This window comes from Tasmannia lanceolata, unplaced genomic scaffold (genome assembly GCF_043159265.1).
Source record: "Tasmannia lanceolata isolate RefF3 unplaced genomic scaffold, GAP_Taslan_0.1 ptg000007l, whole genome shotgun sequence".
In the NCBI taxonomy this organism is placed as follows: Eukaryota; Viridiplantae; Streptophyta; class Magnoliopsida; order Canellales; family Winteraceae; genus Tasmannia; species Tasmannia lanceolata.
The window spans coordinates 26,863,952-26,882,159 of record NW_027518684.1 but is presented as its reverse complement, the minus strand read 5'-3'; the positions used below and the strand labels follow the sequence as shown (position 1 = coordinate 26,882,159).

The 18,208-nt window shown below is 37.4% G+C and overlaps 1 protein-coding gene and 1 long non-coding RNA gene across 2 annotated transcripts; both read left to right on the top strand.

Moving 5' to 3' along the window:
- Nucleotides 1-562: 562 nt before the first annotated feature.
- Nucleotides 563-1,607, top strand: LOC143881194 (uncharacterized). Its single transcript, XR_013251904.1, has 3 exons — nucleotides 563-643; nucleotides 1,213-1,296; nucleotides 1,380-1,607. It is a non-coding gene; the product is annotated as an uncharacterized LOC143881194 (long non-coding RNA).
- A 10,870-nt stretch (nucleotides 1,608-12,477) lies between these two features.
- Nucleotides 12,478-16,360, top strand: LOC143881193 (uncharacterized). Its single transcript, XM_077384177.1, has 2 exons — nucleotides 12,478-13,014; nucleotides 15,988-16,360. Exons 1-2 carry the CDS (start codon nucleotides 12,652-12,654, stop codon nucleotides 16,207-16,209), a joined length of 585 nt encoding a protein of 194 aa, XP_077240292.1. The 5' UTR covers nucleotides 12,478-12,651; the 3' UTR covers nucleotides 16,210-16,360.
- Nucleotides 16,361-18,208: the final 1,848 nt, after the last annotated feature.

Sequence of the window (18,208 nt, the reverse complement as noted above, 5' to 3'; positions counted from 1 at the left end):
GGCAATTAGCCTTGTTGCCAGGTTATGAGAGGGGGTCACTAAATTTTTATGCCGCTTGCAAATTGTTTAAGGTGAAAGAGAATCGTGCATTGTGGGTGGCTATGGGAGATGACAAAACAAAGATTGGTTGGCTACATTATGAGTTGGGAGTCCCATTGCAACCGTCATTCGATGATGACGATATTTACTATCCCCAGCCCATTGATTAGTTTTCTATCTGTTGGTTGTGAACTTGTGTTACTTGGATGTTGACAAGTCACGTTATTTTTTATCTTGTGATCGATGGTTGTGAACTTCTGATAGTTTTTTGGGTATTGCAACTTGTTGGTTGTTACTTTTATTTCGAACTGGTTGGTTTTTATATGTTAGTTGAACAAGCTCAAGACAATGTATAACTTTTTCATTCGTATACAATTTATTTTGAACTGTTTTTACACTACAGAGGCCTCGAGCATACCAGTAACATCTTCCCTTGGTGTGCCATACGGGATTTGAATATGCTAGTTGTTGGTTTTTTATTTCCAGGGAATATGGATTCAGGAGATGGGTCAGATGCATCAATTGAATCAATTGACAGTGACGAAGATTATGATGATGAAGATTTGATGGCCATGGTTGTTGAAGGTGTGCAAGATGCAATTAGGTATTATTCTATGTATTTTTGCAAGACACCTTGCCGAACAAGTAAATACACTGGGCATAAATTTATCATGGACCTATTAGATGGTGCACCAAACCGATGCTATGAGCAACTTCGTATGGAGAAACATGTATTTAGGAACTTGTGTAATTTATTCAAAACAAGATATTGGTTAACACCAACGAAAGCAATGTCTATTGAGGAGATAATGGCAATGTTTCTTATGACATTAGGACATGGCGTTTCTAATAGGTATATGCAGGAGCGGTTCCAACATTCTGGAGAGACAATTAGCCGGCAATTTCATAAAATCTTAACTTGTGCAATGCGATTTTTGTCTGATATGATTAAGCCAGAGCCTAATTACAATGATATTATTCCTGCATACATCCAAAATAGGGCAAAAATTTTTCCATACTTCAAAGATTGTATTGGAGCTATTGATGGCACCCACATTCAAGTGATTGTGCCTCAAGCAGAGCAAATTCCATATCGAGGAAGGAAAGGTTACACCTCAACAAATGCAATGGCATGCTGTGACTTTGACGTGTGCTTCACCTTTACATGGGCAGGATGGGAAGGTGCTGCTCATGACACAAGGATTTTTTCAGAGGCACTGCGTACGCCGGATCTTAATTTTCCTCACCCAAGGGGAGGTAAGTACACAAATAATACTATAAATTTAATATAATATAATATATAATATCTTACATAACTTTCTTTTCAAATTTTGATGTAGATAAATATTATGTGGTTGATGCCGGCTACCCCAATATGAAGGGATACTTGGCCCCGTACAAGGGAGAAAGGTCACATGTTCCAGCTTTTCGACATGGTACTCAACCAATAAGTGGTTCAAATGAGCAATTTAATCAAGCACACGCCTCTCTTAGGAACATTATAGAGCGCACATTTGGTGTATGGAAAAATAGATGGGCCTTGCTATCCAGAATGCCTAAATTCGATTTAAAAACTCAGATACAACTAATTGTAGCATCAATGTCACTACACAACTACATCAGAAAGCATGCAAGTCGTGATGAGGAGTTCGATAGAGCTGACCATGATGATACATATATGCCTACTGTTAATGTTGGTTTGGGTTATGATCATGCTATGGATCATAACGATACATTTGACTATGCACATGATGATGCTTTCATGGGTTCAGTTCGGGATCGCATTCGTGATGAATTATGTTCTATATAAATTACTCATTGTGCCACTTTTTAAATTTTGTTTTTTGGAACAATAGTATAACTATTTATGGCAATGATTTTTAATTTTAATTGTGTTGAATGAGATCCTAATGACCTTCTAATATTGAGCCTAATGAGAGAATAATTGAGTTACATTGAGGCCAACCAAACAATGCCCTTTTTGGTCATTTAACCACTAAAACTCCGATTTGGGGCATTTGCAACCAAACACACAATACCTCCGTTTGCCGTTTAAAACGCCGTTTTGATCTGGCCAACCAAACACCAAAACGCCGTTTTGAACCAAAACGCCGTTTTGCAAAACGGCGTTTCAAACGCAATAACGGTACGCCAAACACACCCTAAGCCTTTTAAAAATGTCTCGCCAAACAATTTGATAAAGTGATTATCAAATGGATTTCAAAAACAATTGTTTGTTTTTCAAAAGGCTTTGCAAATGCAATTGTGGGCCCTACTGATTGATTGGAAGGTAAACCGCCGGGTGGGCCTAGGGATAATTAGTGTCCATCCCTCGTAGGGCCCAGCCCATTAAATGTAAATTGGAGGAAGGACTTACACATCACCGTCATCTCTGATACAACTCCAGGCCAAGAGTTTCCTATTTTCATAACCTTCTATTTTCCCTCTGCCATGCGGGACAAAGAGACAATGAAGTTTCCTTTTTCATGGTTCTAAAGAAAGAACAAACACAGGTAATACCTTATAATTTGAGGCAAGAGTTAACTGGGTAGTAAAGGAAAGGGCAAGTAGGTAATTCCGTATAATAATAGGCAATAGGAGACAAGTTTTATGTAGCTTTTGTGGAAAAAAAAGGGATAAAGTCAAAGAAAGTTACTTTTATAGGAGATTGCTTTTTAGAAATAAAGTTACATGTCACATCAACTTTTGTGAATACTAAATTGCTTGTCTCAAAAGTAACTTGCCAAATACCCCTCCTTTTGTTCCTTTTTAGTAGTGGCTCATGTGACCATGGTTTAAAATTCCGGTTTTAGTACCAGTTTCGGACCTTTCAAAAATCAAAATTTCGATCGAAATTTGGTACTAATTAAAAAAGAATATTTAATTCATTTCAAAATTTCAAACTAAATTTTGTGACATTTTTTTTAAAAAAAATACAATTTCTCGAAATTTCAGACCGAAATTCCGAAAAGGCCGAAATTCGGAATTTCGGCAAAATTCAGTTTCGGTCTACACCGAAATCCGAAATTTCGGATTCCGGCCGAAATTTAAAACCATGCATGTGACTTCTCGGTCACGTGAGTGAAGTCGAAGCAAGCAAACAAACAAAAATAGAGAGAGGTAATTTTTCAACTTGCCCCATCTTATTACTTGGACACCCCCCGTTAAGTTATTCATTCCCTTCTATATACAAGGTAATTTTCACCCCCCCCCAAATTTTCTGTGGGCACCCCTCCACTTTTTTTTCATGTGACCAGAAAAAAAAAGAGGTGTCTTTTCACACACACCCCATTCTTCCTGTGAGCACCCCCTTCAATTAAAGTCAAGCTAGTTCCACCCCCTCTTTTACCTTCAGGCATCCCCCCAAAAAAATTTAAAAAAAAATCAGAAAAAAAGAAAAGGAAAGAGAAATTCCTTCTCTCTATTTTCTCTCTCCTTCTCTTTACTTTCTCTCTCTACCCATCACATTTTCTCTCCCTACTTTCTCTCTCGTTTTCGAGCTATTTTCACTCGGAATTGGCCCGCAACTTCAACACGAAAATTGATGTGTTTGATTAGTAGAGCACACCCATATCAGTTTCAGCACCAGACAATGAGCTTCAGCACAGTTTCAGGAGCCATCTCAGCCATTGATCGCACCCCTTCTTCCAGTCATCAGCTTTCACTCATCCGTTTTCAGATCCGCGACAGACGGTGTGCTTCTTTTAAAATGCCAGATAGATCACACAGTTGATTTCAATTTTCGACGCCAATCACAATGGCTCTGCCCTATGTTCCATATTTTGACGGGTACGACGATCAATATTTCCAAGACCGCACTCCCTATAGTTATTATGAGACTTTGTGTAAGGTGGATCAATGCTCTAGATGCAAATCATGCGTACTACGGCTATGATCACCGAGCTAACATCTACCGAGCCAGCGAAACTGTACGACGACAAGCCCAGAGGTTATGGATAAATCGAATCACGGACCGTCATCGCAGTTCTCTATATCGTCGATGGGAGGATGTTCGCGATGAGTTTATGGGTTTTTATGCAATAAGGGCATATCTGTATGAAAATCAATTGATGCGTGAAGCAGTTGCTCGACGAGAAGCTGCTGCTCGTCATGAACAAGAAGCAGCAGCCCGTAGTGCACGCGAAGCTAAAATTGAAGCTGAGAATTTAGAGTGTCGCATGCGTAAGTCAGGTTTGCAGAGCCGCTCCACTACTTCATCCATCTTACTCATTGCTGATATTCTTACGGGTCCATATGCTAGTATTGATGAGATCATTGAAGTTGAGCCATTGATTCCATCAGATTCAGACTATGAGATGAACGATCCAGAGTTAGAGACTCGGTTGATTGTTGATATTGACATCGTTGGGCATGATGCTTCTGAGATTTCTACTGCATGATTGCCGGTCATTTAGAAAGTGAGCTTCACTCTTCTGAGGCAGATATTGAGACCGAGCCATGTGAGGCTGCTCCACTGACTGAGTCGATTGAGCATCATCCTGAGTAAGAGCAGAGTGACATGACTTTTGAGTCATTACCTGAGACAGATGATCGAGAGTATATTATGGAGGATTGCCCTATTTTTGAGCCGATTGAGCAAATTGTCGAGATTTGTGCTGACACAGAGGTGCTTGTTACACAGATTGACCAAGAGGATTGCCCGCCTGATATTACTATGCCAGATACGATTCTAGCAGATGACTTTATTGTTGATTCCATTGCGCCAGATGTAATACGAGTGGATGATGACCTTATTGAGACTAGTCATGGATTGGTACTTTCCATATCTGTTATACCGATCCCACCGATCTAGGAGGAGTACGTTGCTATCTTTCCGGCCAGTTTGCTTCTTCAGCGTGGGTTGTGTTATTACGATTCTACATGGGCGATTTCTTCACTCTCATTCAATCGGCATTTCAGACGCTTCCCACGGTTTTCACGCGTATTATACTTGACAGAGTTTGATGTATTACTACTACTATTGCTCGAGTTGCTCGTCTACGTATTTGATCCAGGCGGATTAGAACTCGAGGGCTAGTTCTTTTCAAGCGAGGGAGAATGATACAGATATTAGGATTTATTTCCGCATTCTTTAGTTTCTAGTATTTTTATTTTCATTTTATTAGTTTCTAGGATTTTATTTTTCATGTTATTCTTAGGAATTCTTATTTTAGTAGGTTTCTATCTTTTAGGTTGTTTATTTGCTTATATATAGGCCTCTTTACAACTTTATTGTTAACTTTGATGATTAGTACAATTGATTGAGAGCTTCTCCCTCAGATCTCTATTCTTCCCTCTCTTCTTCTACTTCTCTTCTCCTATTCTTCTTCTACATCTCCCTAATTTCGTCTCTTCTTCAGGTTATTTTCGTCTCTTCTTCCCATATTCTTCTAATTCTATCCCCTTTCGTCTGTTTCTCTCCCCTTTCGTCTGTTTTTCTTCATGGTGCTGCATCATATACGATGTATATTTATTGATTAATAAATTTGATTAATTGAGGAAAAATGGGATTTCTAAGATATGGAGAATTATGTGGTGCCAGATAAGAGAGTTTCTAATTTTAAGAGTTCACTTTGGAAACAAATTGTATAGCAAATAGAACATTTTTACAAAAGTAGAAAGAGAAGTTTATGGAAAGGTTGGACGTCCAAGTATTCCTGGATGACCACACACTTTCCACACATATACATAAATACATATATACCTATAAATAGATACATATATGTATATATTAGAGAGATGGGAGGAGAAAATGAGCTTACACGTTTTTACACACTTTCCCATCTCTCCAAAATGTTTTTCAAGAAACTCTCTTATTCCTTATCCATGTTCTTCAAGTTCTTCATAGATTTCCTCATTGGCTTAGAGCCAAGGTAGACGAAGTGTTCTTCACATGTCCTCCCTTGTCCATACGATCAAAGGGTGCCGTCACTCCAACTTTCGAGGCGTTTGAGAAAGGCAAAAGCCGAGCGGGGAGAGGTTACCGCTCGGATTAACCAAATCGGTATTGTTTTCATGATCACTTGGATTTTATTTACATCACCAATCTAGTAATCTAGGTATTCTGGGTTAAAGAACGAGGGAAACTTTTGTTTTCGTAGTTCCATGGCCTCTTTCGCTACGCCTGGATTCCTCATTCACCCAACATATCCAACATGTTGATTTTTTTTAGCATTTCCGTCCAACAAAAAGCTTATACAAGAAGGAATGGGCAACCTCCAAACTTTATATCACAGGAAGGAAATGGCCTTAGGAAAACCAAGAAAGTTGTAGAAAGATCTAACAGTGAAAGCCGACCTAGGATCAGGGTCAAACTGAACTTGAGCAACAATCAATTTATGACTCAAAAGAAATTCCTCAGAAGACAAGATTTATGAAACAATCACTTTTGGACTACTTAAGAATTCTATAGAAAACCGCTTACCAAACTACTCTACCCTCACTCTTTTGTAACAATCAAATACGCTGCTCTACTTATTTCTAGCAATGCCAGAGAGGCTCAGATAAGCAAAGGACAAAGGACCCTCATGTAACCAAACGTCACTCCAAAACCCTAGCCTATTCCTATACCCAACCCTATACCTAAACCTTTGAGCAAAATGGTCAAAAATAGGAAAAACATATTTCCACACCCGCAACTCTCGACAACTACTTAATCTAACAATGTCCCATCCTCCTTTGCTAACGCCATATTTTCCTTTTATAAACTTCCTTCAAAAATTATGCTTCTCGCCAAATACCCACAACCATTTACGCAAAAGCAACTTGTTTCTTCTTATCATTCAAAGGTATTGTGGCACATTCTCTAATCGCAATCCATACACATGACATTGCAAGCAATAAAGAAGAGACTGCCCATCCTAATCGAACTATCAAATCAAGTAGCCCAAGTGCATAAAATGGCCTAGGAAACTAATCACCACGAGCGCCTATGGGATGATGGTCTAGGTGCATTGACGGTTTGGTCAATTCTGTTCCACTACGAATATCATTTTTCTTACAGTATGGTGGGACAATTTTGTGTTTTGCCGATTCTTGTATTCTTTTCTGAGAAGAACACAAACATTATTGAAAGCATTAAAAGATTAATAGAAGAGTACTCCAAAACCTAAATTAGGAACAACATAAATATCTTACTAAATCTAACATCCGTCACTGTCAATTTATTGCCCATCTAGAACCCACATATTCCAAGAAACATCTACATTAAGAGAGTGTTTCAGTAAGTTTGAAACCCAAATTCAATTGGGGTTGGTAGTCCAACCAAATAAGCCGTAATGACATGCATGTTTCCTACAAAAATTATCAGAAAATGAAATGAACAGACTAGAACAACCTGAATAAAATAAACAACAAATTTGAGGGCATAAAATCTTCCCTACAAAAAAAGAATAGAAAATGGAATGGACAGACCAGAACAACCCGCATAAAATAAATAACAAACTTGAAGGTGTAAAAATTACAAAGAAAAATTAGAATAACAAATAAATAAAATGACAAATTTAAAGACATAACTATTACAAAATAAAAACAAGAAGAATGTAAGAAAAGCAAAATACAGTAAAGCAACACAAACACTTTACTAGATCTACCACCTATTAGTTAGGGGTGCAACTAGGGTCGGGTCAACCCGAAAAAAGTCGGGTCGGGATGAATTCGGGTCGGGTCGGGCCGAGTTTTCCCGACCCAGGTTATGTTTGGGTCAGGTTCAGGTTGAGGGTTTGGGCAACCCAACCCGAGTAAAACCAGACAATTTTTATGAATTTTTATTTTGTAAGCTTAAAAACTCAGGTTGGGTCAGGCTGAACTTGGGTCAGGTTCGAGATAGGGGCGCAACTTGGGTTGGATCGGGTTGAACTTTTGGTTAAAAATGAATTGGAATCAACCCAAACCCGACCCAATTTTAAGGTAAAAGCTCAATCCGAATTCCCAAAAAAATCAACCCAAGTTGCACCCCTAGTTCGGGTTCGGTGGGAAAAAAAACAAAAGGGTTCCTCGGGTTGAAACTCGTTGGGTGGGAAATTGGGTCAGGTTGGGTTTGGTTGGAAAAAAGGGTTCCTCAGGTCGGATTGGGTTGGACCCAACCGGACCCGAGTTGCACCCTTACTATTAGTATCAAGTTATCCACCTAGAATCCACATATTCTACGTAGCATCATAAAATCACCATAAATAGTCGATTTTCAAGGTTTAAAATTTTAAATAACCCCATTCAAGAGGAATCATTTTTTCAGAAAAAATGCCATAATATATATATATATATATATATATATATATATATATATATATATATATATATATCATGAAATGATATTTCCACAAGCTACCACCAACCCATTCAATTTGTTTAAAATCGGATGAAACAGTGGCAATTGAAGCAACTGGTAAACCCTCTCTCTGAAGAAGACCAAAAGCAAATGCATAGATGCCATTATTTGTCTCGCATCTCCTTGGTTGCCCACTTCACAATGCAATAACAAGAAAAATAAATGGAATGAAAGACAAAGAGACAGAAACTAATGGAATAAATGAAATCCAAGTGGCAAAAGTGTTTCAAAACACGAATGCGGGTCAAAATGAGGCCAAAGATAATCCTAGTTGACTCGACACAATGTGGTCGAGTACTCAGCTGATGCGGCTGAGTACTCGGTTGATGTGGTCATAACTCGGGAGAGTCAATGGAATTTTAATTGACTTTGTACGGCAAGACATGGACAAAACGCAGACTCAGACAAGAACGCAGCTAAGGGAAAAGGGAGTCCATGCTGATGCGGGGGAGTTTTGAAACTATTGATTTCCTTTGTTCTGAGCCCAAAATCTTGAAGAATGAATCATCCAATCAGTTGGGAGGTCATTGCCAACCTAAAGAAGAGGATTTGGTCTCCAAAGTATTCTTGACTCGAATAGAGCAGCCCCACTTACTTGCCATGTCTGATCTTTTATTAATGGAAGACTCTCTATCTATTGTGATTGCGTGAAAGCCAAATATATAAAAGGCAAATCCCTATGGGATCTGAAGATCACCTCATCATCGTATTGGGAATGGCGTAGCATTCTCAAAGTTGAGACTTGCTAAGCCTTGTGTTCACATTCTTATCGGAGATGGCAGTAATACCAACTTTTGTAATGACCCTTAGCACCCTCATGGCAGTTTATGCGAACAACTCAAAGGTCGCAGCACACATGACATCAGCTTTCCAAAAGTTGCTCATACCATTAGTCTCAACAAACATGGAACATGGGATATGGATCTGTCATGAGGCCCTCGATGCATGCTATTAAAGAACAAAGACAAGCTCAAAGATGCAACCTTCATCTCTAGTTCAAAAGATTCAGCGGTTTGGAAAGATACACCTAATAGAAATTATTCCCTAGTATCAGCTTGCTCAAAGATGGAATCTTCATCTCTAGTTCAAAGGATTCAGCTGTTTGGAAAGCAACACCTAATGGAAATTATTCCCCAGTAACAGCTTGGAATTCCCTTTACATTAAACATCATCAATCTGAATGGTACCCCCGTATATGGTTCAAGGACAACATTACTCGACATACCTTTATGGCTTGGCAAGCAATCCAAGGTAGACTCAACACAAAAGGATCGTTGCTGATTGGGACTCATACGTGGATTATTTCTAGCTTCATCTGAAAAGGACCGATAGAAATGTCATAAAGATAGCTTTCTCCTCCTCCACTTTCCACGTATGGAAAGAACGAAAATTCCGAATAATTGACAAGAACGAACTCCATAAGAGCAATGTTCTCCGTAGTATTCTTGTTGATGCTTGATATTCAATACCACATCTCCTATCTAAAATCCCATGAAGTCCATGCTCCAAGGAATGAAGTAGGCATTTCCATTGAAGAGCCCATGAATTATGGCACACCACAAGGAATATGAGACAAAAATAATATTAATAATATTTTTATAGGAATTTGCAACCAGTATATGAAAACCAATATCGTTTGAAGTCCAAAAGTTTAGAAAAGTGGAACCAAGTAATAAAAACCAACACCGTTTGAATTCCAATATTCTGTTTTCGAAGTTGCCTTAAACATCTTAATTACCCCAACCCCCTCTGACTCCCATTAGCTTGTTGGCTTGACCTCACGGCCGGTTCCGCCAGGATTTGTTCACGGCAGATCCTACCGCCTAAGGACTCATGGTCTCCGTAGGATTCCAGTATCAATAGGGGTTGCGCATACTCCCGTATCGTGTCGGGATAGCTTTATGGCTTCTCATCCCCTTTCCCATCATCTCTTGCATTTCTTTTTATTTCTCATAAAATCTAAATGTTCACTTTATTTTCAAAATAAAAGACAAGCATGATTTAATATTTAACAATGAATATTTTGAATTAAAAATAAGTAAGAAATATTTGAAATAAATAGCATATAATCATATCTCTATCACTATTATTGAGAAAAGATACAACTCAAGTCTAGCTATCACCTGCCTTGATGATTTGCGAATCGAAAAAAAATGAGGCGGAAAAGTGGGCCTCCTTCACCAAATCTACCACATTTTCACTCTCGCCCTCTCTCTTTCTCTCTCTATCTCGCTCTCTCTTTTCCTTTCTCTCTTTCTCTTTCTCTCTTTTCCTTTCTATTTTTCTTCTTCTCTTCCTCTATTTATAGGAAAACTTGAGTTAATAGTAACTATGAATAGTGACAGGCAACTTTCGTCAACCATATTCAACCCTCTTAAATTCCTTTGCAGTTATATTTATATTTTATTAAAAACATATGAGTTGTAAATGTGCAAAATAAATGAATAGTAAAGGTTTTCAACAGTAACAACAGAACGATTAATATTATTTTATTATTATTATTATTTTATATTATTTTTATCGGTAAATATTATTTTATTCTTTATTTAATTTTTTTTTTCGTCGATGAAGCTGAACTACTTATTCAGTGAATTAATGAAAGTGGTTATGGAGGTGATCTATTTATTTTCAAAAAAAATGAAAGTGGGTGTGGAGTTTTAGCGGTGGGTTCCGTTATTGGTGGGTCCCGCTAGTGGGTCCCACTGTGAATAGTAAATATGAATAGTAATTGGTGGGTCCCACTATGAATAGTAATTTTTAAATAGTAAACTTTAATAGTGTTTTTGAATAGTTTGTTATATATGTGCGCATTCTCTTCTGTCATCATCAGAGGTGGTGGCCTAGCGATAGGAAGCGGTTCAATCCAAGTAGCATCTTAGGTTCGAATCGTGCTAGCCACATTATGTCAGATGATCTCATGCCGTGAGTAATTCGGGGAACATAAGCAGAGGCCGATAAATACTCACCTATGAGGCTTTAAATATTTGAATAATTGTCATCCTTTTACCCTTTACCCTTTACTCTTTACTCTATTTGAAGGTACATTCTCGTTGAAAATCATAGTCTTTTTCAGGAGAATTTACAGAGTCGAATTTCGAAGATGAAATTCCTTTTAAATGGGGTAGAATATAATATCCGGCACCACCAAAGGTAAAAATAGCAGCAAATAGAGTAAAAGAGTAAGGGGTAAAAAGATAACAATTATTCAAAAGTTTAAAGTCTCGTAGGTGGGGTATTCATCAGCTTTTGCTCATGTTCCCCCAAATTACTTAGGGCATGAGATAATCTGACATAATAGGCCAAACACGATTCGAACCCAAGACGCTACTTGGATTGAACGGTTTTCTACCACTAAGTCATCATCTCAGATGATGACAGAAAAGAATGTGTGTGTGAGATACTATTAAATAACATTATTCAAGTTTAATATTCAAAAATTACTATTCATAGTGGGACCCACCAATTACTATTTATATTTACTATTCATAGTGGGACCCACTTACAGGATCCCCCAATAGCGAGACCCACCGCCAGTGGGACCCATTGCTAAAACTCCACACCCACTTTCATTAATCCACTAAATAAACATATCACCTCCGCAACCACTTTTATTAATTCACCGAATAAATAGTTCAGCTTCATCGACGAAAAAACATATGAAATAAAGAATAAAACAATATTTACCGACGAAAATAATATGAAATATTATTATTAATAAAATAATATTAATCCTTCTGTTATTGTTCAAAATCTTTACTATTCATTTATTTTGCAGCTTTACTATTCATATAGTTTTAATAAATTATACATATAACTGTCAAGAAATTTAAGAGGGCTGTTGAATATGGGCCCAGCAAGGATAAGAGCGTTGTGGCTCCTTTACCAAAATAGGTAACAAAAAATCCCCAAAAATGTATGCATGCGGTGGAGTGAGATTATCCGCCAACGCCACGCTTGTATCTTCTTAGATTTTGTCCCTTCAAATATAACGTCTCTATACACTTCATCTATTAACAATAGAAATCTCTCTAGATTTACTTACCGAATATATACTATTCATTTAATTTCACCATTATACTATCGTACGCCGAAAGCGCCCCTTCCATCAACCTGAATAAGAAAGTAAGTAGAGAGAAATTGCTCTTGCTTGCTAGTTCCGTACACCTCACCCATCGGAGCATTTTAGAGTTAGCCACCCCTTTTTCCTACTATAAAAACGGGCATCTTGCTCAACTAACTCACAACCTATTTCGGCCTCTGAAACATACTACCAAACTCTATCTAAGATGGACTCCCACTCAACAGCTTCCTCAGGTGACCTTTCTCTCCAATCAGACGCACGTTACATTCCGACGAACCCCTTACCGGAATTTGATGCGCCGGTGGAGGATTCTGAGAACGTGCTCATGCCTCCTCCAGCAAATGATCCAATTGCGAAGGATAATACAAATTTTGAGAAGCAGGATTCCTCTGGTAAGGTAGGTGTACGATCTCCGGTGTGTTGTACGAGTTCCGGCGAGGGAAGTGTAGGGTCTTCGGTGACCCCGGCTATGAGATGCCGGAATACGGCGCCGAATTGCTTGCCAGCGGGATGGCATACGAAAGTGAAGGTTGAAAATTCCGGCGTGATGGCGGGAACAGAAGACAGGGTATTTGATCCTCGAATTCCTTTTTTTCCTCTACAGCTCTTTTTGCATTTTTTTTCTAGTAATTAGGAACTCTGGAAATGGAGACTTTGATGTGATTAGTTTCTCTATTTTATCTACATGATGTTTGTCTTGCTATTGCTAGGATTTGATTCTTATGTTCTTTTAGTGATCTTTTATATTATTTAAGTTGCTTCTATTATTCTTTAGCATTCCCAAGACCTGACATTGGAAAGTTTGTGCTTTATATTCTTTAGGCCTTGTTTTGATTGTAAGAAAAACCTTTATGATGGAAAACTTTTTCTTGGGAAAAATTTCTTTCCAAATGTATGTGGGGAAATAATATGGTTGTGGTTAATTTAGAGGACTATTATAAAAAATTGAACGTCCCTCTAGGTAAAAGGTTAATATGGTTGGTTCAAGTTATATTTTTTGGTGTGTAAAAAACAAGTAACTTTTAGAAATGTTTTTCCTTTCTAAACTTTTTTCATAAAATTCCTACAATCCTAACAAGGCCTAAGATACTTCTGTTATTCTTTAGCATTCCAAAGACCTGACATTTGGGACGTTAGTAATTGTAGCATGAATTATTACTTTATATTCCGATCTTAGGCAACTAAGTTTGAAATAACACAAGCGTTAACATAAACTCAAGTTGTGTGGTTTTCCGATCTTAGCCAGTGTCATGGTCGGATTCCGAGCATGACAGTGGCTCGGAATATATATATATATATATATATATATATATATATATATATATATATATATATATAGAGAGAGAGAGAGAGAGAGAGAGGAAAGTGTTTCTGCCCGCAAGCTCAGATAAGCTTATCTAAGCTTGAGCTTAAAATCTCATGTGGGCCACATTTTTTGGGCTGATCCAAAGCATTTATTTCAAAGGCCCTTACATGGATAGGGTGCCTACAAAAAATCAGGTCCATAGAATTCCTAACTCTTCCATTTGTTGAGGGGAAAAGTGGGCAGATCTGTGGAGAAACAGTATATGTCCATGTTTTCCTCCCTTTTGGATGGGTGAGGATGAGCCTATGGACCTGATTTTTTGTAGGCACCCTATCCATCTAAAGGCCTTTCAAATGAATGCTTTGGATCACCCCAAAAATGTGGGCCCACATTACCTTTTGACGCTCCAGCCCAGATAAGCTATCTGAGCTCGAGCTCGAAACACTTTACTCTATATATATATATATATATATATATATATATATATATATATATATATAAGAGGATCGTTCAATGATCCAAACCTTTTGATTTGTGGTGCTCATTTGTGGAAAAACGGACAATTGGATGATCCCAACCTTTAATTATTAGGTGGACCTACTATTTTGAAACTTATATTTTGATGGGTGGGGTCCACCATTTTAGACCCATGGATAGCATTGTCCAGGATTACTGGTATATATATAGGGAGAGGAAGAGCATCATTCCCAAGAAATCCAAGCAAAAAGTTCCACTTTTGTTGTGGATGGCTTGGATATCATATTGAGGAGACAAGGGTGACACATCACCAGACATGCAATTATTAGCCAATAGACATCTCTGAGAGTCTCTTGGGATAGTGATGTAGATCATCTAGCCCTCCAAAGGCCTAATGATCTAGATTTATCAAAGGCTGAAAAAGCTTCAAAGACGATATTAGATCAATTCGGCACCAATCCATCGGATAGAGTGTCAGATAACATGGATCATCGATCAACCCCGAGATATTGCCCGATCATTGTATCCATAGGCCGATCACCCCAGATTATCCTTAGATCAGAATGGCAACCAAATCAACGACGCTCATTGATCACAATGTTTCAAGAGTTTCTTTTTTACTATTTTTTTATTTTTGTTTTGAATGAAATTTATTTAGGTTGGTCGTCCAGGTTTGCTATGTTTTACGCAAGTTTATAAATTTTAGGACTTTTGAGAGTTTCCAGGAATTTTAGAAATTTTAAGAAAGTTAAGAAAATTTAGGGATTTTGAGTATTTTTAGGAACTTTAGGAAATTGAGGTATTCTGGTAATTTAGAGTGGATGGAAATTTGGAGATTTCTTAGGAAATTTATTTACTTTTTTTAGTTCAGTTAAAATAGGAAACTTGCAATGCGAAAGTTTATAAATTTCTATGCAAAGATGTAAACGAATTTAGGCCAACTTGAATACTAGATCATTATTGTCATTGAATCTAACTACTATGCTACAATAATACAATAGATATAAGATCCTATAATGCTAAGTTTGGTACATGGAATGAATATAAAGAATGATCAGATACTATAATATTTTTTCTTGTTTTTATATATTACCAATGTCATTAGTTGCATTTGGTATTGATTAAGTGGCTTTTAAGGTTTCGTGTTAATTTTCTATTCTTTTCCTAGAAAAATTGTTTCATGAAATTGGTATGTTGTAGCTAATAAGTATGAGAAATTTTATTTGGTTTTGTAGCATTACTATGATTCTGTTTCTCATCAAAGATTCCGATCAAAGAAAGAGGCTTTGGATTTTCTGAAAATAAGTGTTGTCCAAAGACTCAGGCCTGAATCTGTGGATAGCCACACTGTGAGCTTGGTTTTAAATTTTGGTTTCGGGAGTAATTTCGCTCCTCACCGAAACCTAAATTTTAGCCGATATCCCGAAATTTCGGTCGAAATTCGGTAATGGCGTTCGAAATATCAGTTTTTTGGGCTGAAATTTATGCCAAAATTTCAGTAATTTCGGCTGAAATTATGTAAAGAAATAAAAAATTAATATTTTATCAAAAATTTCACCTAAATTTCCTAAATTTGGTAAATTTCGGCAATTTCTGTTTCTGAACATTTTGGTTTCGTTCCTCAACAAAATCCAAAATTTAGCCGAAATTCAAAACCTTGGTTGTGAATTCTAGAATTTACTTCCTGGCAAGTTGAAGATCTATTAGAAACCAGTATTTCATTGCTAACCTTACCTATATGCTAATGTTCATTTTCAGTCTTCTAGAAGCTCTCGACATCATAAGGAAGGTGTTTCTCGTCCTAATGTGAAGAAGGCTATGAAGTTCAATTATGATGACACTCCTGAGACAGTCACATGGACTCTCACTAATCCTGCTGAAGGATCATGGACCCCATTTATTGGTGAAGAAATGGTCTCTGAGTCTACAAAGAAAGAATGGGAAGCTGCCTTTGAGCACCTTATCGGCGGTCCCAATTGATTACAAGAGTAATTTAATACTGTCATGTTCTTTCTGTGATCTAATCAGCACTTTGTTTTTTTGAGTTGTATGCTCTAAATCCTTCTTTGGAGGTTTTTTCCTTGTTTGATTATCAGATATTGTCTCTTTTACAAATGATGACGACACACATTTTGGCATGCATTTTTTGAATTAGCAATTAGTTCTTAAAACTTCCCTTTAGTGAAACAGCTCCATTAATTATCACTGGCTTCTTTGTTGGGCCTTTGGGCCCACATGAGTAGCCAACAACATATCAATTGAAAACATTTTACTCAGGAACCCAAACTTGATGCAAATAAAGTTATTTTGTTTTCATTTTATGTTCCGTCACCTCAGCTTTTCGATCAGGACTATTAATTTTCGATACAATCCCAAGATAGTATTGATCATCTCGAGGCCAAACCTCAAAGCAGTTTCTTCTAAGATCTGCTAGGGAACGAATGGTGGATTATTGATAATCAGTTGATCAATTTTGTCCACTTTGTGCAATGGTTTGTTGGGTAATTGTCTATACATCGAATAATCTGTGTATTTTTCAGACCTGATGATTCCTCTTCCTAAAGGCTCAAAGAGAGAAGACAGATGAGACACTACTAGCAAGGTGTGGTAAAAGTTCATGTTGAGAGAAATATGTAGGGTGGAGAATCAAAAATGAGGAACAAGAGCTAAAAGATAGTGCCCAACTAGAACCCCTCTTGACAATGAACTACATTTAAAAAAGGCTACTAATATCCGCACTACTATGTTTTGATAATTGCACTACTCTCTCTATCTCAACATGAACAGGAGAGTAACTAACTAGTGCTAGTGGGCCCCCTGGTAGAAGCAAATAAGGATGCTATTTTTCTTGCTCAGTGTGAATCCCCTGACCATTTCAACTCACACAATGAGACATTCAGACGGGCATATAGCCCTAGGGTAGCAACTTGGGTCGGGTTTTACCCGACCTGCATCGACCCAACCCGAACATAACATGGGTAGGGTTAAGAAATCATGGGTATGGGGTAGTGTTGGGTTTTAAATTGAACCAATCTTGGGGAGGACAGATAGGGGTGGTTATTCGGTTATAACCGAACCGAAATAACCGAAATTTGATAGCCGCAATAATTTCGGTTATCAAATTTTGGTAACCAAAACCGAACCGAAATTTTTAAAAACCAAACCGAAACCGAACCGATTAAAAATTCGGTTATTCGGTTATAACCGAATAAACCGAATAACCGAATAGTGGGAGAAAAAGAGGGAAAAAGGCTAAATCTTTGTTTCGATCGGAGGGCTAGGATCATCCAATTGAAATGATTTTTTTAGCACAACCTAATTAAGTTGTGATCAATCAAATGGAGGGTTTTGATCATCCTTTGGAGTGCCCATATCACACTTTTTTTGAAAAAATAATGGTTTTTTATCATTATTTCGGTTAACCGAATTTTTTTTGGAGATAACCGAAACCGAAACCGAATAACCGAATTGCCAAAAAAAAAACCGAAACCGAACCGACCGAACCAATTCGGTTCGGTTCGGTTATTCGGTTTTAACCGAATAACGAACACCCCTAAGGACAGGGTTCTCAAAAAAACATGAAACCCGACTGACTCATATGGGTGAACTACTGTGACTTTCTTAAATATCTCATGAATAACATAGAAAATTAGTTTCCCATACAATTGTTTTTAGGGAAATGATTTTAGCACTCCACTACGTTGATATGTCATGAATGCTTATTGTCGTTTTGTATTTAATTGGCATTGTCAAAGCTTCTAGAGAACTGTAAATAACCTTTTGGCAGCCCTTTGAACGGTAAAAGACAAGAAGTTTCCGCCACATATCAAAAGAGTGGATAGTATTTGGTGTGAAGATTTGTTTTTTCTTTTTTTATAATCTTTAAAATTAGTCAAATCCGACAAAAAAAAAAAAAAAAAAAAAAAAAAAAAAAAAAAAAACCTGACCCGACTCGAGAAACCATCTTGGGTAGGGTCGG

What these genes read in the sequence shown, in the direction of transcription:
- LOC143881193 (XM_077384177.1), top strand. Translation starts at nt 12,652, where the DNA reads ATGGACTCCCACTCAACAGCTTCCTCAGGTGACCTTTCTCTCCAATCA. An exon ending in TGGCGGGAACAGAAGACAGG is followed by an intron (nt 13,015 to 15,987) that starts GTATTTGATCCT and finishes GTTCATTTTCAG; the next exon opens with TCTTCTAGAAGCTCTCGACA.